Raw genomic sequence first — 21,977 nt, 5'->3', positions numbered from 1 at the left:
GGGCTTCATAGGCAGTTAAGGGCAGTCACAGCACGTCAACTGGCTAGTCTCCCATTTATCAGGCAGAGAGTTCTAACCCAAGTCCGCACCAGGTACACTTTCCCCTCTTCCCAGATGCTCCACAGACAGGCATCCAGTCCCCTCTCTCCACTTTCCTACACCCAGTTACTGCCCAGGGCTATGGGGGAAAGGGAACTTAGTGTTTACTAAGTTCAGCCTACCTCTCAGGGTTGTTGTGGAGATAATACAGAGGCTAGGAAAATGATGTAAACTGCTTTGGGTTCCCCATTGTGGAGAAAGGCAGTTATATAAATGAATGAAATAAATAATATAGGTGAAGATGGGGAGACAGATAAAAAGTAAGTTGTTTAGTGGATTTGAAGGACAAGGATGTAGGGAAAGGTGAACATATGGGGGAAAGAGAAAACAGTGTGGGGAAGGGGATGCATGGAAAATTGAAGTACCCTTCACAAGTCCTTCCAGGTTCCCCATCATACAACTCATCCATGCTCAGCCAGCACCACGCAGCTGGACCATGGTGGGACTGCTGGGGCGGGAGGAGGAAGGCTGAAGACAGAGGGGCAGACAAAGATGGGTGTGACTGATGAGAGAAGGGAGCAGGAAAAGTGGAGAAGCTAAGGGGGCAGTCAGGGAAGAGGAAGAGGACACGGGAGGGGGAAATGAAACGTCCCTTGCACATTCTTGCAGACCCCCACTTGTCTGCTACATTACTAGAACTTTGGCAAATATATTAAGACAAGATTCCCCTTTTGCAGTACTTCAGCAGTTCTGCATACTAGGTGTAAAATAAGAAAGACTCAGCAGTGGTTTTTGTATCTTTATTTTGTACCTATGTGTGGGGTTTTTTTTTCCCAGTGCATTCATAGAGACCTGGCGGCAAGGAACATCCTCCTGACTGACGGTCGCGTAACAAAAATCTGTGACTTCGGCCTTGCAAGAGATATCAGGCATGACTCGAATTACGTGGTAAAAGGAAACGTAAGTATCTTTGAGCGTAACCTGCATCTTCACAGACAACAAAGTGGAGCTCCACTCAGCTCTTAACCACAGTAGATCACACTGGCAAACTTCTACCCTCTCAGTCATGCCTCAGCTGAGAATGGGGACAGAGGTGGAAACAAACTGGGCTTGACTTCCAAATACATGGCACAAGGCAGGGTTCCCTGCGTAATTACAAAACTCCTTCCCTTAAAAGAACTTCCTTTTGTCTGAATCCCTCGATTAAACCCCTAATCTCTTCCTGTGTCCTGGAGCCTACAATTCGAAGTGCCCTCTTGAGATGATGAGGATTCAAGGCTCGAATCGGGCAACCTGCGCTCCTTGCTCTGAACAGCCCCCACTTCTTCTTTCCTGCAAAATTCCATGTGGGATGCTGACTGCTGAGATACGAGTGTAGATACATTTATGCCCCTTTCTCCTAAAAGTAAAAAGTGGTTTACAAATAAAAGCAGATCACAATATCCAATGACCGTGTAAAATTAGAATGCACATAAAACACACAGTATATCAAATGCTTCCACGCAGGGACAATTGCACTCTCCACATTGTTCTCTCATTGCTACTAAAAATGCAGAGGCATTTGCTGCAGCAACGGAGGTTCCACTGGGGGGGGAGTGTTCTCCGAGGTGTCCCCCCTGTGTCTGCCACCCACCCGCCCTTGCCACCAGAATGGCAGCTTTTTAAAAAAAACAATAGTAGGAGGCATACTGCTATAGTGTAAGGACAGTATAGTGAGATATTGCTATATTTATTTATTATTTATGTCATTTATAGTCCGCCTTTCTCACTGAGACTCAAGACGGATTACATAGTGTGAGATTAGTACAATCAGTGTCAAGGACATTTCCATGAACAATGTCATAGGATTTTACAAAGACGCAGCATTAGCAAGGATCCAGTACAGAGTTGAAGAATTGCTGAAACAGAAGCTAATCAGTAATGACAGTGTAGTGAGATATTATTGCTATAGTGTAATGACAGTTTAGTGATATTCTTACTGATTTTAAAAAGGGGGGGGGGCAGAGGGGTACAAGGGGCAATGCTGCTGCATGTGAGCTCCTGTGGTTCAGAAATCTGCACCTTCTTGTCCTCTTTGTGACTAAATGTGCTTCGAAAGCAATGTTTCTGGAAAGATTGCACCAAAGTGGGTTTAGGGGGAAATGCAAGGAGGGAGGGGGAAACCCAGAACAGACACAAGCACAGCTCCTTCACACGGAATCAGACCATTGTCCCATCAAGGTCAGTGTGGCCTACTCTGTCTGGCTGTGGCTTTCCATTGTCTCAGGCAGAGGTCTTCCGTATCACCAGCCGCTTGTTTCTTTTAGTTGGGAGATGCCGGGGATTGAAACGAGGGTGTTCTGCAAGCTGAGCAGATGCTGCACCACTGAGCCGCAACCTCTCCCATGAAGAGGATGATTGTGCAGTGGTCACATGTGGATGCAAAGGAAAAAATCGTCTGTGGTTTGGGGTGGGAGGAAGGCAAAGCCAAAGGCTGGTGTGGAAAAGAAGGAATCCCCCACGGGAAACTACAAACACTTCAGCCACTAAATAACTACGTCAAAGTGTATTTTAAAGTGCAAGTGCTACATTTCATCTTTCACAACCCTACATAAATTCATTTTTCACAATTAATTCATAAATACAAAAATATTCATGCCAGTGTTGTTCACAATGATTCATACAAAAAAGAACATTCCCAATAGTATTCTCTACATATGCAACACTCAAAGAAAATCGAGGATTTCTGTTTAAAATGGACTTTATTACACCCGGACTGTTATAGCACTCGATTTTCTTTGAGTGTTGCATATGTAGAGAATACTATCGGGAATGTTCTTATTTGTATGAATCATTGTGAACAACACTGGCATGAATATTTTTGTATTTATGAATTAATTGTGAAAAATGAATTTATGTAGGGTTGTGAAAGATGAAATGTAGCACTTGCACTTTAAAATACACTTTGACATAGTTATTTAGTGGCTGAAGTGTTTGTAGTTTCCCGTGGGGGATTCCTTCTTCTCTTCCCCCCCCCCTTTTGGTTTCTTGGACGTTTCACGGGAAAAGCCATTACCTTTACTCAAAGGCTGGTGTGGAAGCTACCCATCACATCCACAAATGCTGTCCTGTGCAAGCATAACAAAAATAATAACAACAACATTCGATTTATATACAAATTAACACTCATTCAGAGCGACTTACAAAGTGTGTTATTATTATCCTCAAAACAGTCACCCTGTGAGGTTGGGTGGGGCTGAGAGAGCTGTGACTGACCCAAGGTCACCCAGCTGGCTTCAAATGGAGGAGTGGGGAATCAAACCTGGCTCTCCAGATTAGAGTCCTGCCACTCTTAACCACTACACCAAACCGGCTTAGCAGAACAAAGATGTCACAGCTCTTCACATGACTAGGCAGTTACAGCAATAGATCTGTCACAGAAAAATCATTTTGGCTGAAACAGGCCTAACCTCCCTCCAAGTAGGCATGGAGAGGAAACTTCGTCAGAAGGACTGAAGCAGTCCTGTGGGCTCATATAAACTAGTGACCCAAAATCCCTTTATAGTGCCTGCACAGGCAAAGAAGAAAACGACAGATCTTACTTAATTCTCAGGCTAAGGATCTATATTTTTAAAGACAGGACAACAGCTTGCAGGTGGGCAGTAAGTAATTATATTCTATTTGTCTAGATTAGAGGGTTTTGGTGTCCTGAGTTGTCTGATGTTGCCTAATCCTCAAAGAGTCCAAAGAGGAATAGGCTGCAGCTGTCAGGAACTGAGGGCAGAAGATGCCTCTTAATCATGTCTGGCATAATCTCAAACCAGATGCTGAGGGAACTCTGCAAGCTTTGGAAAGTGACAGCAAGCCATTACCTCTGTCTGTAGCAAGAGGGCTTTGATCACCCTTGGGTGACCAAAGATAATTGTTTCTAAGATAGGCATTCTAATTTGAGGTTTCTGCGGCATATTTTTTGGTAAAGCAATAATGCAGTCTGCGTCCCTTAACTCAAAATGGCATGTTACTGTATTTTACAGTGGGATCAAAGTTATGAGGTAATAATGTGCTGTGTAGTACACACAATGTAGCATTGTAGTCTGGTTGTCAATACCAGCTATGAGTGTTCGTCGAATAGCTACAGAAGGTGAATTGTATACCGTTCTGAAAACTCAACTGGTAATTTAGTATCTATATAAACAACATAAAAAATGATGTAGGAACTGCTTTAGGGTGAGCCCAAAGAAGAACCTGATGAAACGTTTCCCCTTTGAACAGGAGATTTTTATGTTATAAGCCAAGCCATTTTTTAAAGTCTCCTCTGTTTCAGAGCTAACCAGTGTTGTTGGATAGTTTTTAGGATACTTGTCTAATTTTATTTGGACTTCACTAGGTTCCAGATGATATTGAGAAACATGCATATTTCTTTGTACATTAATAGAAATTGCTTTTTCAGTGGGAAGTATACTAATTAGAACTGACTTGATTAGTCGATTAATCAACGAAAGCTTAAATTGATTAATCAGAGAAGACCAGTTTCTATGGACAGAGCTGCAAATTAAAAGTGGTTACTGCAACTGGGAAGGGGAAAGAAAATATTAAGTAGAGATTTACAATTTAAATTGTAAATAATTATCTGGTATTATCAGAAGAAGGCACCTATATTAAGGTTTTTGGTAAAGATGTAATTATCAGTAATTACCAGCTTAGGCTGGTTTGCCAATTGTGGCCATTCCTAGAGAAAACCAAGGCCATAGTCACCTTGATAGTATTTAGGTTAGATTACAACTCTTCTTGGGATTGCCTTTGAAGATTTCAGCTGATGCAAAATGCAGTGGCCAGTATGTTGACCGATATTCTACATAGCGAGCATCTAAATCCAGTGCTTGCTGGATTGCACTGTCTCTCAGTTTGCTTCTGGATTCAGTTGTTTTCCAAATACAATCTAACAGATTCCAGTAATTGGTTTGTTTCCCATTTTATATGATAGGATCTTTTATGTTTTATTTTTAATCTTCCCTTCCTTTGTCTGCAAAGGCCCGGCTTCCTGTGAAGTGGATGGCTCCAGAAAGCATTTTTGAGTGTGTGTATACATTTGAGAGTGATGTCTGGTCCTATGGAATACTGCTTTGGGAACTCTTTTCTCTAGGTAAGATACAATCAGCTATCAAAACAATACTTTTTACAAACCGACTGGGTTGTGGGGGCTATCTGATCTTTTTCTTTTGGGGGAAATCATATATTAACAGAGCGCTTCTGCATTCACAGGAAGCAGCCCCTACCCTGGAATGCCTGTGGATTCCAAGTTTTATAAAAGAATCAAGGAAGGATACAGAATGTTCAGCCCAGAATTTGCACCTGCTGAAATGTAAGAGAAACAAACCTGGATTTTCCGGTTTACAAATTTCGAATTTAAAAAAACAAACAAGATTGAATCCAGAGCAAAATTTCCATTTGTGCTAGAGCTCTTGCACACACAGAAACGCTAGGAAAAGACGGTGGCAGACACTTGGCACGAAGTCAAACACACTGTATACCACTTGTGTTTCTGCTTGCACAAGATCTTATGCAACCATTATCTGGCACTGTCATGTATAGTGAGGAGAGCACTAAGCATTGCATGAGATCGTGCACAAGGAGAAATGCGGTAAGTCTGTTTATGTTTTCACTTGTGCATGGCTGAATTCAAGCTGTAGGCTTTTCTTGCCATAGTTGCAGTAGTGAAATATCTGTCCGTTTTTATCGCTACCTTTCTGCAATGAGCTTAAGGTACGATGCATAGTTCTCCTTTTCCTCATTCTGCCCGTGCAAGAGCCCAGTGAGGAAGGTGAGGTTGAGAGAGGGTAACGGGACCCCAGTGACTCAGCAAGCCTCATTGCTGAGTCAGGGTTTGTACCTGGGCCCTAGTCTGGCATGCTAAGCACTGCGCACACTGTCTTTGTAACTATACTGAACCCTGATCACTTCTGCATGGCTGGCTGTTAACATGTTCACTTGACAGTAAAAACCAGTGAGGGGAGGGAAGGCAACATGGCATAGCTCAGTCTCGTCAGCTCTCTGAAGCTAAGCAGGGTCACTATTTGGGTGGGGGACCACCGAGGGAGACTCTGCAGAGAGGAAAGCAGTGGCAAACCACCTCTGCTTCTCACTTGCCTCAAAAGCTCATTGCTGAAGTCACCCTAAGTTGGTTGCAACTTGATGGCACATACATGCAGGCATACCTAAGCTCCAGTTCAGTTGGTGGGGGTGGTGTCCCGAGGATGTGCGTGTGGAACTGAGCTGTTAGTTTTGCTTAGTGATCTGTTGGTCAGATTTGTATGTATTTACCATGGAAAAAAAATAAAAAGAAACCAGAGTTTGACAACTGGGCAACCTGGATACTGTACTTAGAAAAGATGCATGCAGTGGTCTGTGAGCAACATATCTCTTAAGCATATTTGCAGTTGTGTACAGGAAGCTGCTTTTTATGGCAACATGTATTTAGTCCCTCTAGCTGAGAGTGCTCTAATCTGACCGGTAGAACCTCTCTGCATTCTCAGGCCAAGGTCTTAGCAGTCCTGCTTACCCAATACGGTTTTAACTGGAGATAATCCTTTGCCCCCCATACCTGCATATAATAGTAATGATAATGATGATAATAACAATAATAAAAACATTCAATTTATATACTGCCCTTCAGGACAACTTAACTCTCACTCACAAAGCGTTTTATGCTTATCCTCACAACAATCACCCTGTGAGGTGGGTGGGGCTGAGAGAGCTCTGAGAGAGCTGTGACTGACAAGGTCACCCAGCTGGCTTCAAGTGGAGGAGTGGGGAGTCAAGCCTGGTTCTCCAGATTAGAGTCCTGCGCTCTTAACCACTACACCAAACCAGATCCTAAAAATAGTGCCCCACTCACAGAAAGCTGGCAGCTCTTTCACACGATTTCTGACATCACTGTTTCCAAAACGGAGGCAGGCAGTTATGATTCATGGCGCCACAAAAACAGATTCATAACTGCCTGCCTGCATTTTGGAAATGGTGGCATCAGAAATTGCGTGAAGGAACCACCCGCTTTCCATGAGTGGAGCGCTATTTGTAAGACATGGGGAAACGGCCCATATTTGCTTATTTTGCACAAGTCTGCTTTGGCTGATCCCAGAGTTGAAAATATATAAGCACACAAGTATGGTGAGGGAAAGCTTCCACTTCATCCCAACTACTGGAAGCCCAACTCAAACAAGAAGTACCATTATTTGAAATTTCACCAGTCGTTGCACACACACACATTTGCTACCCTCTCTTTGCAGCCTTATCTGGACTAGAAGCGCTTACCGGGATGGCCCAGTCTTGTCAGAGCTCAGAAGCTAAGCAGGGTTGGTTCTGGTTAGTACTTGAGTAGGAGACAACCCAGGAAGACTAGAGTTGTTACATAAAGGCAAGCAACGGCAAACCATCTCTGCTTACCTCTTGCCTTGAAAACGATTAAGTCAGCTGCAGCTTCCTGGCACTTGCCACCACTGCCGCCATGGAATAGAAACACATATTCATTGCCAAAAATTGAGCTACTGCGTATCAATGCCAAATACACACGCCTGGTTCTTTCTACGCTGTGTTAAGCAAATCATTATCCCGTGCAGAACAAAGAAAGAATGGCACGATTAAATTTTATGTCTCAAATTTAGCTGATTCCAGTTTGATGTGTCTCAGAGTAAAGCAGATCTTTGATGGCCAAAGGACAATCAGTCTGTATAATAAACAATCTCCCTGATCTTGATCATTGTGCCTTTGCGGCCTGATGTTCACCTAGGCTCTGAGTTGTTTTTATTGCCAACAGCGTTGCAGGCACTGTATAGAAATGTCTCCATCTCTGATCAGCCAGGGACAGATGCAAAAGGACAGGATGTGCTAGACAGGACCATGAGGGTGGGAATAAAGCGGGGACCAACTGATCACAAAGCAAGCTAAGATCTAGAAAGATGAGCCAATGGTAGTCTGCAAGAGATAGATTTTAAAGAGGGATTTCTATAGATGAATTTCCGTTGATGGAAAAAATGAGAGAGGCCCATGTGTTTTCTACATGCTTATTTGTAAGGACTTCGTTGCAGTTGTACGAAACTTTGGGGCTGCGGTGTAAGAATTCTTGGAAGAGCCCAGATTTTAAGCACCTTTCATCTTAGGATTCCATCCAGTATTTGCTCGTCTTTCTGCTCATGGGGAATTGAGGCAGATCTGCCTTCCCTTCCGTCAGCATTTCCCCATGATATCTGAAAAGCTGACCCAAGGGGGAGAAGAGCTTGAGACCCTGAGCCTCCTCCATTAGTGGGAGAGGAGAGAATTTTACCCAGTTTTGCCGTGCAGCCCCGTCTGAGGATCCCCCCACTCACAGCACCAGCTGCTTCTTGGCAGGGGAAGGCCAGCCTGTATGAAAGCCTTGTGTTTGCCATTCGTAATGATTTGTTGGGAAACAAATGTTCTGAAGGCAGCAGAATAACCTGCATCTGGATTTTGTAATGTCTTTGTGTTTTGGTATGAGTGTTAGTTACGTTTTATCTCCTGCCAACTTCTTTATTGATCAACCTTAATCATATTTGCAGGTATGAGATAATGAAAAGTTGCTGGGATGTGGATCCTTTAAAGAGGCCGACCTTTAAGCAAATTGTACCACTGATTGAACAGCAGATCTCAGATACCACAAACCATGTAAGCATTGAGCCTTTCAGCCCGGCATCCTGAAGGCGAGAAGTGTTGAGTGTCCTGTTGATGCCGTTTATATACTGTAAATGTTCCTTTTCCAGTTCCGTCTGCATTGCACATCTTTCCTGGTTGTGTGAAAAATTTACATGAAATGAAGCCATCTTTAAATACAACTTTGAGTGTGTTTCTACCCTTTTTCTGCCTATAGAGATGGATTGTATCTCAACTTAAGCTTTTCTGAACTCCCCACTCTGATCTTTACTGATTTATGTGTAGAGTAAGCAGTAAGAATTAGGCTAGGTGGCATGTGCCTTTAATTTTTGTGTTATTAAATGATTCTGTGAACATGGTACCATTTACATGCGAAATGTTAGATCTTTAGGCACATGCCACCTGATGGTGCATTCACCAAAAAGAGGGTTGATGTAAACCAGTTTGATTGTTCCATTTGATTGTTCTGCTCTTAAGAGCACAGGAAGAAGAGGCTTTAACCCTCCCATCTTCCATAAACTAACTATTAGCTATATCAAAGCATGTAAATGCTGATAGATCCAGCAAAGATCTCTGAGCAGAGAGCACTGAATGGTGGATGGGAGGTTCTTACCCTTTACCAGGGCTCATTTTGAGGGGGAACGCACAGGAATGCAGTTCTAGCAGTTCCCCAAAGAGGTCACATGTCAAGTTGCCCCACCCATCTGACTCGGCCATTTTGGGCCCGTTTCAGGCTGGATTGGGGCCGAAACGGCCCAGATCAGGCCTCTGATAGGTGGAAGATCACTCTCCCACTCAACAGCAGCCTGATCCTGACCATTTGGGCCCCTTTTTGGCCATTTTCAGCCCCTTTTTGCCATTTTGGGCCCAATTTCGGCCCTGAGTGGCCAGGATTGGATCCAAAAAAGCCAGGATAGGTGATGTCGGGGGTGTGGCATATGCAAATCAGTTATGTTAATGACACATTTCCAGAGAGTGTGGCATATGCTAATGGGTTATGCTAATGAGTTCCTCCAGCTCTTTTTCTATGAAATGAACCCTGCCCTTTACAGTACCATTTTGGATTCAGATCCAGAGGAGTTAACTGTGTTAGTTTGTAGTTGCAAAATAGTAAAAACTCCAGTAGCACCTTTAAGACGAACCAACTTTATTGAGGCATAAGCTTTCGAGAACCATAGCTCTCTTCGTTAGATGTGTCAGATGGACTTTTTACTATTTTGGATTCAGCAAATTAATTGATGCAGAGAAACCTTCTTCTGTGTGGAGATCATTCTTGGGGTGCTCAGTGGTTAAGCCTTCTCCAGGATAGGGTGTAGATTCCGCTTCCCTTCCAGCGTGATGTTCACAAGCCGATTTTATCACATGAAAATTGGGAAGCAACCTGCCTGATTTGACTTTTCTGCTTCAAAGATGCTCTTTAGAAGCAGCTGTTCCCGTCAGAACAGCCAGCTTTTGCACTGTTGAATTGGCTACCGAAAAAGGGCTTGGCTTGGCATCATGGACCTTTATGGACAAAGACCATGTGGGATAGGGGTATGGTAGAGCAGAAAACTGACAGAGTGAAAAGTTCCAACCCCTGTATCTTGTGCTCGAGTGTAAATGGGTGCATTTGTTTGGTAGAACCAACTTCTGAATAAATCTTTGTTGTATGGATTAATCATCAAATCCTCATTGCTGGTCATTCCTCTGAGAGTACAGTAGAAATAAACAGGAGCAGGGAGGGCTTCTGGATGCAGAACATGTCTTCCTCTCTCTGTGTTAATGGATTTTCCTTCCAGCGCCTACACATTGCTTTGGCTCATGCCTCTGGGCATGCCCATGTTTGACTACCTGTAGCAGAGGAGAAACAAACACAGTCGGGTCGTACACAGCTACCAGGATCTTTCCTAGCATATAACTCTTCTGGAAAAAATGCAGAAGCATTGATGGCTGGTTTGGGTATTGTGTGCAGTCATTCAGTGTTAACTCTTGGTTATTTCTTCTGCAGATTTATTCAAATGTTACTTGTAACATCTGCAGACCTGAAAACGACAGAGATCACTCAGTAAGAATTAACTCGGTAGGCAGCAGCGCTTCGTCCAATCAGCCCCTACTCGTGCACGAGGAAGCTTGAAGACCGACTCAGCAAACCTAAATGGAGAATCTACTGATGTCTGAGGCATTTCGAGGGAACGACTACTTACTGTGCTTATTTTATCTACTGCTCCACTAAGGATAGAAGGAATACCGTAGTACTTTTCTTTTTCTCTGTTTTTTGTTTAAAACATGTCCTGCTTAGAAACAAAAGCAGGTTTTCCCATCATAGTTATAGTGTTGTTGTTGCTGTGTTTGCTAGAATCTGTGTATAGTTGCTGTGTTATATGCATTTGTAGTACGGAATGAGACCTGGGAGGGGGAAATAACCATAATAAAACTTGGGAGTAGAATTTATGGGATTTTTAATGGATTTTGAGAACGCAGGAAGCAGCTAAACAAGACATGTGCAGTCCATAAATGGATTGGATTTCCTAACATCTTTAGTGTTTTCTAAAGGCAGTCATTGGGGGGTTCTGTTCATTGGGGCCAAGGTGCTAGGAGAGGTGGGACATAACCCTTGGTACCTGTACCATTTCCAGGTTGAAATCCCCCCTCCCAGATCTGCTTAGTTGTCCCCCTGCTTCACATGTCTGCATCAGATTGGGAAAACAGCACAAGGGCAGAAGGACCACCCAGCCAGTGTTGTCGCCCTGTGCCTATTCCCTCCACCATTCCCATGGCTGCTGATAAATAAAATTAAAAACCACATCCCAGATTTGCCACAGCTGGTCTAGTTGCACTCTTGAATTCTTGAGTGCAATCCTAAGTAGAGTTACACCCTTCTAAGACCATTGAAATCCATGGGTTTAGAAAGGTGTAAGTCTCCTTAGGAACGCACTGAAAAAGCTGATGTTTGTGTTTGGAAATGAATAAATGCAAATAACCAGTTTCCCACAAATTGCCATTACTTGCAACTTTGAAATGCAGTCTCACTGTAATGCCCGTGTGTACTTAGACATGCATGGCTTAATCTTTGAGGCTAGCATATGCTACTAGCAGGATCAGCCAGGTTCCTTTGGTCGCTCTACCTGGTTATGGTTCCTTTGGTCGCTCTACCTGGTTGATCCTGCCAGTAGCATATGCTAGTCTCAAAGATTAAGCCATGCATGTTTAAGTACACACGGGCATTACAGTGAGACTGTGAATGGCTCATTAAATCAACTTTGAAATGCAAGCATAAGACTATGTTCAGGATCAAAGAGTAGAATGTACCAGTGAAAAGAGAGAGATCCTGAATAGTATCTCAGTGTGAGCATCAGAGATGATTGGTCACTTTCTTGGGGGGATTAGAGGAAATGGCAGTTCTCCCCCTGCCTGTATGCCAGTTTAGATTTCATTGTCTTTCACTCTAGGCAGAAGGGGTGGGGGACAGGAGTGGGTGATGGTTTGAGGCCGACTCCTCTGCTACATTTTTGTGCATACATTCATACACAACTACCTGTAATACGTAATTTGTGGAAACTATTGCCCTAGTGCATGTTTTATCAATCCAGTTACCCACATTGAAAGCCAATCTATGCATCTGTTTCCCAAAGTATGTAGTGGGCCATTTATTGTGGCCATTTCCACACTGATAAAATACATTTGCATCTGGATCTGTGTGTAAAAATACTTTAACATCTAGTTCTGGAAGAGCCAATACATCCATTTGTATTAAAACAAACAATAATATGTTCTTTATACAGCTCTCGTACTTTGATCAGAGAATAGACAAAGTGTTCCATGGTCTAAGCTAGATTCCTTTCAAAAGGACAGATTTGTTTTTCTACTATTTTGTTTCCTAAATCAGTTCAATGATTTTCTTGTTACTCCCCAAAGGATCTTTTGCATACGTTTCCCTGAACAACTGTCACAGGTTTTTTGGGTTTTTTGTAAGGGGGGGCCCCATGTGCCACATCCTGGGAAGAGCCGCTTCCCTTGTAATATTGCATAGTGCAGGGAGGGCAGCCCTGCTAAGAAAACGGAGTATTCGAAATTTGTGAATGTTCATATTGCAGCCAAGCGGAATATTGACAAGTGTGTGATGATAAGAACGCTGCCTCTTTATGGCTGAAGTCGTGGTTGATGGTTGTTTTAAAAGACACCTTCACTGGCCCTAAACACAGAATGGTGCCAGAAAGTTCTAAGGATCCATAGATTTTCTAAAAGCAACACCTGCCCATTTTCCATCAGGGAGCAACAAGAGGCATTGGGGGCCGTACACGGAAGTGTCTGTTCAGTTACGGTGCACTGGCTCTTCAGCACCTGACTATTTACATTTAACATACCAGCCTCCTTCATTGAGTTTACATTTGCTTGTTAGAAGTAATTATTTGCTCAAATGCAAGATAATTTTTAAAAAGTACAAATTGCCAAGAGTCCTCCCCAAGTTACACTGAATTTGCTGTATATCTGATCTATAACATTTTTCCCCTTCCAACTTGCTTGAGTTAATAGTTATAGAAATGTGTTAACCAGTCTTTACAAGTAGACTCTTGCACTAGAGCTATTCATTCTGTTGCACCTTTCTGAAGTTTTTTTTGGGGGGGGGGAGTTGAGGCAACAGTTGAAGCCAAGTCCCACATGCGAAGAGGGTCCCCGTTCTCTTCTGTGAAGGGAGATGTTCTATAAATGTACCAGGTTTTCTTATTGCACAATACATATCATCCTCTGCTCTGAGAATGGGGAAGCCCTTCCATGTACTGAGCATCGAGTGCGCATCAGAGTAGCTGTGCACACACCAAACCCAATGTCTGCGGTCATTCTCTTATCTCCCTACCCCACCCCAGCTATGATCATAAAACACTTCTTGCTTTTGTAGACTAAATTGTTGTAATAATTGTAGACACTGCGGTACTTCATTGGCACTTGGATGAAAGATTTTTTTCCCTTTAATATTCTCAGAAGTTATATTTTTATAATTTTTTGTTTGAAAAGTTAGCTTTGCAGCAGCTTGATATTTTCAGATTATTTTATTGTTCATACTGTTGGTTCATGTAAATGCTAAGATGTAGCAATAATGTCTTCTGAACTCCTTTTAGTTCTTGAGTCTTAAAAATATTTTTATAAATATATATAAATATATATATATGCAGCGACTGTGTGTATAAAATACGTGGATGTTTGAAAGTTGCATTGTTGAGGAGGTTAAATAAAAGTGTAAATATTCATAGGTCTTTCTGTGATCTGTTTTCTAGAACCACCACTCGATCTGCATGGTGATGGTCGGACACAAGCTGCTGTTTTCCCATGTGCAGATAACATCTGCTCTAAACTGGGCACACCATTTAAGTGGATGTTTGTGTGGTACACTCTGTTTACATGTTATTTGCATAATGGAAGGGAGGGACTAGCAACACTTTTGTGCTTGCAAATTAAATATTGGCCCCAGGAAATGTACAAATTGAGGTTTAGAATGTAGAAACCAGAATATCTAGATTTACTTTCCTATTGCTTTCCTTTCCCTCAGTTTTCCCCATTTGACAAAGGAAGAGTAGTAAACAGCAAGGTGAGCTACCTAATATTACAGCATGAAGTCCCAAATATTCAAAACTGCAAAGAAGACGCAACAGACAAAACACAGATCTTGCCTCCCAGCCTTCACAAACGTTCCACTGTTTAGTTTTTTTTAAAAAAAAATGAGAGCTGTCCAAAGTGAAGGCCTGGCCAAGAAGCACTTTATGGTCTGGTTAAGACATAACGTGAAAGCACGGTTCAGTTTAACTATGGTTAAATAGTTTGTGAAACTGGTATTTGGCTTACTGACCATCACTCAAATCCTGGCTTTCCTTGGCCAATACTAGTTTCATTGCCTTTACTCTGGACAGACATCTTTGTAGCCAGGGATTGCATGAGACTGATCAAAGGAGGTCTTAGCCATGGGACGATCAGGGCAACTGCTCTGGGCCACAGGCTTAGGTGGGGCAGGAGTCTATGTCCCATTGCCCCATGCAGGGGGAAAGTAAAGCAAAGCTCCCACCTCCAGTCAGATAACTGGCTTGACAGTGCCTACATGCACCTGCCCCCTCCAGGACTTGGGCACGCCATGTGCACCCACCTGCCTCCTCTGGGTAGCTGCCATAAATGCCTGCCCATACCCCCAGGAATCAGGCAGCAGCTGGCTGGGCAGCCAGTGTGCACACAGGCCTTGTATGGGGAGAGGGCCACCCTCTGCTTAAGCCTGGAGTGGCCCCAGCTGAGTGGTAGTGGCAGCAGCGAGTCTTCAGCCCCATCCTGGACTTCCAAACAGGGCCCCAGAATCCCTAAGATCATCCTTGAGAGTGATGTATAAGCCAGGAAAAGAAAGGAAATGAGCGAGTGAAGGGTGGGCTCTTCTCAAACGAGCTTTTGTAAGCTCAAGCCCTCACTATTCCAGCAAGACGGAAACATGGTAAGGGCTCCAAGAAACCGATGTGGATGAACAGAGAGCTCCAGAATAAGCTAAGGGAGAAAAAGGAAATGTTCAGAAAATGGAGAGGAAGACAGACCTCTAAAGAGGAGTATATGAAGGTTATTAGGTACTGCAGATCAGCCATCAGAGAAGCCGAAGCTCAGTATGAGCTGGGTCTCACCAGGGGGGCTCACTACAATAAGAAAAACTTCTACAGATATGTGAGAAGCAAACGCAAGGTAAAAGAGGCAATTGGACCGCTGTTGGGAGCAGATGGAGAAACTCTGATGCAGGACAGAGAAAAAGCAGACAGGCTTAATGACTTTTTTGCCTCTGTTTTCTCCCTGAAGAACTCAGGCACATCTAGAGATAGTAGAAAATGTGACAGGACACCTGAGTGGCTAGTTGACATTGACAGGCTGTGGAGAGGCATCTGGCTGCACTGGATGAATACAAATCCCCTGGGCCAGATGGGGTGCACCCAAGAGTGCTCAAAGAACTTTCTAGAGAACTTGCAGAACCCCTGTCCATCATCTTCAAGGCCTCCTGGAGATGTGCCACAAGATTGGAGAAGAGCGAATGTTATCCCAATCTTTAAGAAAGGGAAGAAGGATGACCCGGGAAACTACAGGCCGGTCAGTCTGACTTCTGTTGCTGTGAAAATGTTAAGAGCAGATTTTAAATGGATAGATCTGTAAGCATCTGAAGGACCACTTAGTGATCCAGGGAAGTCAGCATGGTTTTGTCCCCAACAGATCTTATCAGACCAACATGGTTTCCTTCTTTGATCGAGGGATGAGCTTACTGGATCGGGGGAACTCTGTCAACGTGATTTATCTGGATTTCAGTAAAGCTTTTGATAAGGTTCCCTATGACATTCTATTGGGCAAACTGGAAAACTGCAGACTGGACTATAGGACAGTTCGGTGGATAGGGAACTGGTTAGACGACCGCACTCAAAGAGTGGTGGTCAACGGCGTTTCATCAGATTGGAGGGAGGTGTCCAGTGGGGTGCCGCAGGGCTCGGTTTGGGGCCCAGTACTTTTCAATATTTTTATCAGTGATCTGGATGAAGGGGTAAACGGGCTACTCATTAAATTTGCTAATGATACCAAATTGGGAGGAGTAGCAAACACCCAAGAAGATAGAGTTAAAATTCAACAAGACCTGAATACTCTGGAGAAGTGGGCAGCTGTGAATAGGATGCAATTCAACAAAGACAAGCGCACAGTATTACATCTGGGCCACAAAAATGTGAAGCACAAATACAGGATGGAGGATACAATTCTGAGTAATAGTGTATGCGAAAGAGATCTTGGAGTAAGAGTGGACTGTAAACTGAATATGAGCAGTCAGTGTGATGCGGTGGCAAAAAAGGCTAATTCAGTCCTGGGTTGTATCAAAGGGGCCATAGCGTCGAAATCGCAGGAGGTCATAGCCCCTCTCTATACTGCCTTGGTCAGGCCGCACCTGGAGTATTGTGTGCAGTTCTGGAGGCCTCACTACAAAAAGGATGTGGACAAAATTGAGAGGGTGCAGAAGAGAGCGACAAGAATGATCAGGGGTCTGGAGACTGAGCCCTACGAGGAGAGGCTGAGGTCCTTGGGAATGTTTAGTTTGGAGAAGAGGAGGCTGAGGGGGGACATGATTGCTCTCTTTAAATATTTGAAAGGCTGTCATTTGGAGGAGGGCAAGGAACTGTTCCAGTTGGCAAGGGGCTTAAATTACATGCACAAAGGTACCAGCTGGATATTAGGAAAAACTTTTCCACGGTCAGAGTTGTTCAAAGGTGGAATCAGCTGCCTAGGGAGGTGGTGAGCTCCCCTTCACTGGCAGTGTTCAAGAAGAGGCTGGATGAATATTTGTTAGAGATGCTTTAGGCTCATCCTGCACTGGGCAGGGGGTTGGACTAGAAGGTCTGTATGGCCTCTTCCAGCTCTGTGATTCTGTGATTCTATGTCTGCATGAAATCCAAGTTAAGACCAACTAGTTGATACATCAACTTCAAGCCATTGTTTCAGTCCTTGGTTTGACAGAACATAATTTAATTAAACCATGATTTTGCATTGTATTTGATCTGAGGCTACACATGCTCAAAGCATTTCACCTTTTTCAGATTTCTGTAATCCTAGTCCTATTACGTTGCTTATTACAGAGATCCCCAACCATTTTGAGCTTTGGGACACCTTTGAGATTTTGTGAGGGGATGATGAGTGCCACTCCAAAAGTGCCATCCCAGGCAGCAGAGCAAAATCAAAAATAACTGCCAAAAATAGAGGAGCCGAAGGGAACATCTCCATCTTTGCATTTCCTGGGGAAAAGGAAAGCATGAAGGAGGAATGGAACCACACACTGACTAAGGAAAGTCCTCTTGATTTTCCAGTGGCTGCCTGTTATTACAGCCATGGAAAGCCCTTTCATTCTAAGAAGAGCAGGCAATCACAGGCTCCACCCTCTCAGAAAAGCTTGGTGGGTACTAAGGGAACTTCTGATGGGCATCACGTTGAAGAACCCAGACTTACTAGCATCGTCTCATACTGTATAAACGACCTTGAGTCTCAGTGAGAAAGGCTGGCTATACAGCAAATAAATAACTGAACAAATAAATAATACCTGTCCTTGGGCTGAATACTGAGACTGAAAAGCCTTGCAAGCCTTTGCTTAAACTCAGGGCTTTTTTTCAGCGGGAATGCGGTGGAACAGAGTTCAGGCACCTCTTGAAAATGGTCACATGGCTGGTGGCCCCGCCCCCTGATCTCCAGACGGAGGGGCGTTGAGATTGCTCTCTGTGCTGCCAAGCAGCATGGAGAGCAATCTAAACTCTCTGTCTGGAGATCAGGGGGCGGGGGCCACCGGCCATGTGACCATTTTCACTGAGGGCGATTTAAACTTTTCAGTCCTGGCCCCAGCCTGGTGGAACATTCTGTCAATGGAAACCCAGGCCAAGCGGGACATATTATCGTTCCGCCGGGCCTGTAAGACAGAACTGTTCCGCCAGGCGTTCGGTGATTGAAGGGGGCGGTGCCATGTCGGCCTCCCACTTTTGGGGTGGGGGAGGGTTCTCCCCACCACTGCACTTTGTTAATTTGTTTTATTGTTTGTATATTCATTTTAGTTCTTGTTTTTATCGATTTTAACTGTTCACCGCCCAGAGCCCCTGGGGATGGGCGGTATATAAATTGAAATATTATTATAATAATAATAATAATAATAATAATAATAATAATAATAATAAACTCCCCCTTGTTCCAGCTGACCCAAAGTGATGTCATTGTGCAGTCCTGAGTTCCACCACTGAGTTCCACCACATCTTTTCCCGGCAAAAAAACCCTGCTTAAACTAAACCCTCTACACAGGCCTCATTCACAAAACACTTAAAGCATAACTTTTGGATTCAACCTGGTCAAAGGTGAGACCCTAGGCATGGTCAAGGCCAAACTATACATTATAATTTTTATGTATTACCCTGACCTGACTTTAAGACAATCACACCAAGTTCAGGACAATTTGTTTCCCAGGTGTGTGAGCCCCCAATTAGGATCAATGGGAGAAGTTCCCCAGTTCACACCAGTTTTCCAACCCAGAAGAAGGTCTTGGGCATTTCAGAAACAAATTGACCCTCACTTGATGTGTGATTGTGTCAGTCAAGTCAGGTATGTTGTAAGTTCTATAGTCAGAAGTATGTTCCATCTTCAAATCATATATTTATGATTAAGAGTGTGAGTGAAATCATTGAAACTGATATAAACGGTCATAAAAGTTCATGCTGCTTTATCCGCCAGATAATCATACTCATAATATCAAGATGCTTTTTTTGTGATGGCAGAAAGGTAACAACAAGATAACAACAACATTCAATTTATATACCACTCTTCAGGACAACTTAATGCCCACACAGAGTGCTTTACAAAGTATGTTATTATTATCCTCACAACAAAACACCCTATGAGGTGAGTGGGGCTGAGAGAGCCCCGAGAGAGCTGTGACTGACCCAAGGCCACCCAGCTGGCTTCAAGTGGAGGAGTGGGGAATCAAACCCGGTTCTCCAGATTACAGCCCCATGGTCTCAACCACTACACCAAACTGGCTATTTTGAGTATGATAACTGCACCTGTTATGATAAAGGAATGCAGGATACTTTTATCAGAACACAAGAGGCACTGCCCCAGATAGGTCACTCTCTTTCCTGGGAATGAAGCAGTGAACTTCTCAGATTTCATGAGGAGTGGAGAGGCATTTTCTTTATGGAGATAAATCAGTGGGCTGAAGATGACAATTTGCCCACCTGCTAGGAAAAAAAAAAACACACAAACAACCAAACCGGGACTCAACAATCTTTGGAGCCGAAATATATTCAAATTTTTGTGTTATAAAGTGCGAACAGTGCAATAAATACAAACATAGATACAAAATACGTTATACAGAATTTTGAAGTGCCAAGATACAAAGTCCAAGCATATATACATATATCACAATGTTTCTGTTGTCCGGAATCGTCAGAAAAATTTTTGGAAAAATTTTTATAAAGTGCTAGTTGCCAGTTGCCAGTACATCAAAGGGAGCCGGTAGGTAGGGAGTGGTAGGAGAGTATGCCTTGTGCTTGTAACATACTGTAAGTGATATTGCCTTTATATTTTTCATTTTATTGTAATTGTTGCTAGACATTTATAATTAATTTTTTCTTACAGTATGACCAGTCCGAATCGCCTTAAGCCCAAGAGGAAGTGAGTCTCAGTACTCACGAAACGGGTTAATGATATTTGCAAGCAAACCCCCGTCGGCGTTCGTCTAATTACATTCATATCTATGGACTGTGAATATATAAGTACGGTGCACAACTCCCTACCTACCGGCTCCCTTTAATGTACTGGCAACTGGCAACTAGCACTTTATAAAAATTTTTCCAAAAATTTTTCTGACGATTCCGGACAACAGAAACATTGTGATATATGTATATATGCTTGGACTTTGTATCTTGGCACTTCAAAATTCTGTATAACGTATTTTGTATCTATGTTTGTATTTATTGCACTGTTCGCACTTTATAACACAAAAATTTGAATATATTTCGGCTCCAAAGATTGTTGAGTCCCGGTTTGGTTGTTTTTGTTTCATATTGGTACCGGGGCCGCCCGTTGTTGTTTACCTGATTGTTTAGGGCATGGCGGATTTAGCGGAGTGCTTTGCATTTTCTATTGAGGAGAGGGAGGCAATTTTGTCTAATAATCCATCCCTTTTGGGGAATGATTCCTGTATTCCTTTAGAAGATTGGTCGGCGCTAGAACAGCTACAACTAAAGAGATGCCGCCTCCAACTTAATGCGGCTTCTTTAACTGACTATTCACTTCATAAGTTCATACCGCGTGGTCTGCGTATCCACAAACCACCCGGGATGTTTAAGGAGGATGAAGAGTTTAAAACTAAATGGGCAGCCATATTAAATAAATGTGCTTTTGACCTGATGCTTCTCTTGATTAAAACCTCGAATGCTCAGGCTGAGGTTTTGACCATGGATATCGATAAGGCTGAAACGGAACTAAAATCCAAAGTTTCTCAGGCGGAATTTGACCTGCGTAGTCAGGACATTGAACGCCGTATTAATGAAAGCAAAGAGAAACTAAAAGAACTTAAGGTCAGGAAATTTGAACGTGACAGGAGAGACTATACTTCTGGTAGAATTTACCAGTGGAAGGAGGATGGGTACCAGAAGCCACGTAAAAGAGTTTCTTGGGCCACAAATATTGCTTCGAACCCTGAGCTGGAGACCACAGAGCCCTCAGAAACAGATACGTCTGGAGACGAGGGCTCCAGCACACGCAGTCTTAGATCGCGTAACATCCCTCCCAAGACTTTTTTAGGCAGGGGCTCTTTTCGGCAGAGACGCCCGTACAAGAAAACATAGTATTTAATCTTTCATCACGGACCTTAACTGGCGTTGAATTATCTGCTTTGAATAAAGGTATGGGCTTTGTTCCAACCCCTAGCTATAATGCTTTTCAAACCAGGATTGATTTTTTCAAGTTGGTCCGCTTGATTAAGCTCAGGAACCTTTTCGGACCGGAAAATCCTCCTCCCGCTTCTGGTATTATTTATAAGTCATCCTTCTGTCCTGTAGTGTCTGATCCCATGATTGAGAGTTTTGAAAAAGTTGTATTACGTGATGTGACCAACTTGGAGGCTGCATGCCACCACAAAAGGTATAACCTTTCGAAACAGGAATGGAAGGCTTTGCAGGATCTCAAAAACGATAGAGAGATTGTTATCAAAAGGGCCGATAAAGGTGGGGGCATAGTTGTACAGGATACTTTAGACTATTTACAGGAATGCAATAGACAGCTGGAGAATGAGATGGAATACAAACGAATATCTTACAATCCAACAGTGCATATCCAACGCATTATTAAAGTTGTTTTGGACGAGGGATTGGGGGATAATGAGATAGATAAGAAGACTAGGGACGCGTTAATTAACCCCTGTCCAAGAATACCTGTCTTCTACACACTCCCGAAAATTCATAAATCGGGACATCCTCCCCCCGGCCGGCCAATTATCTCCGGCTCTAATTCTATTTTGGAACCCCTTTCGCGTTTCCTGGACTTTTTTCTGCAGCCCCTAGTAGCCAACACGCCAGCTTATTTAAAGGACACTACTACCTTAATCTCACTTATAGAGTCCATAGATATTCCGTCCTCTATATATCTCATGTCTTTAGATGTGAGATCACTGTATACCTCCATTCCTCACGATGAGGCGAGAGTGGTAGTGCAGGATGCTCTTCTACTACGCGAGGCACAACAGCCCTCCACCCCCTTTCTTCTGAACATCTTAGATATTATTCTGGAGAAGAATT

General features: G+C 43.3%; 1 protein-coding gene across 1 annotated transcript in view; it reads left to right on the top strand.

The window, feature by feature from the left end:
• Positions 1-11,525, top strand: part of KIT (KIT proto-oncogene, receptor tyrosine kinase) — a 68,071-nt gene extending 56,546 nt beyond the window's left edge. Inside the window, exons 17-21 of the mRNA XM_054989661.1 lie at positions 877-999; positions 5,050-5,161; positions 5,281-5,380; positions 8,592-8,697; positions 10,670-11,525. Of these exons, the coding sequence (XP_054845636.1) occupies positions 877-999; positions 5,050-5,161; positions 5,281-5,380; positions 8,592-8,697; positions 10,670-10,795 (567 nt within the window). The 3' untranslated portion in view covers positions 10,796-11,525. The remainder of the gene's footprint in view (positions 1-876; positions 1,000-5,049; positions 5,162-5,280; positions 5,381-8,591; positions 8,698-10,669) is intronic.
• The last annotated feature ends 10,452 nt before the right edge of the window (positions 11,526-21,977 follow it).

This window comes from Eublepharis macularius, chromosome 10 (genome assembly GCF_028583425.1).
Source record: "Eublepharis macularius isolate TG4126 chromosome 10, MPM_Emac_v1.0, whole genome shotgun sequence".
In the NCBI taxonomy this organism is placed as follows: Eukaryota; Metazoa; Chordata; class Lepidosauria; order Squamata; family Eublepharidae; genus Eublepharis; species Eublepharis macularius.
The sequence above is the reverse complement of the archived record's forward strand: the minus strand, read 5'-3'. Positions and strand labels throughout refer to the sequence as shown.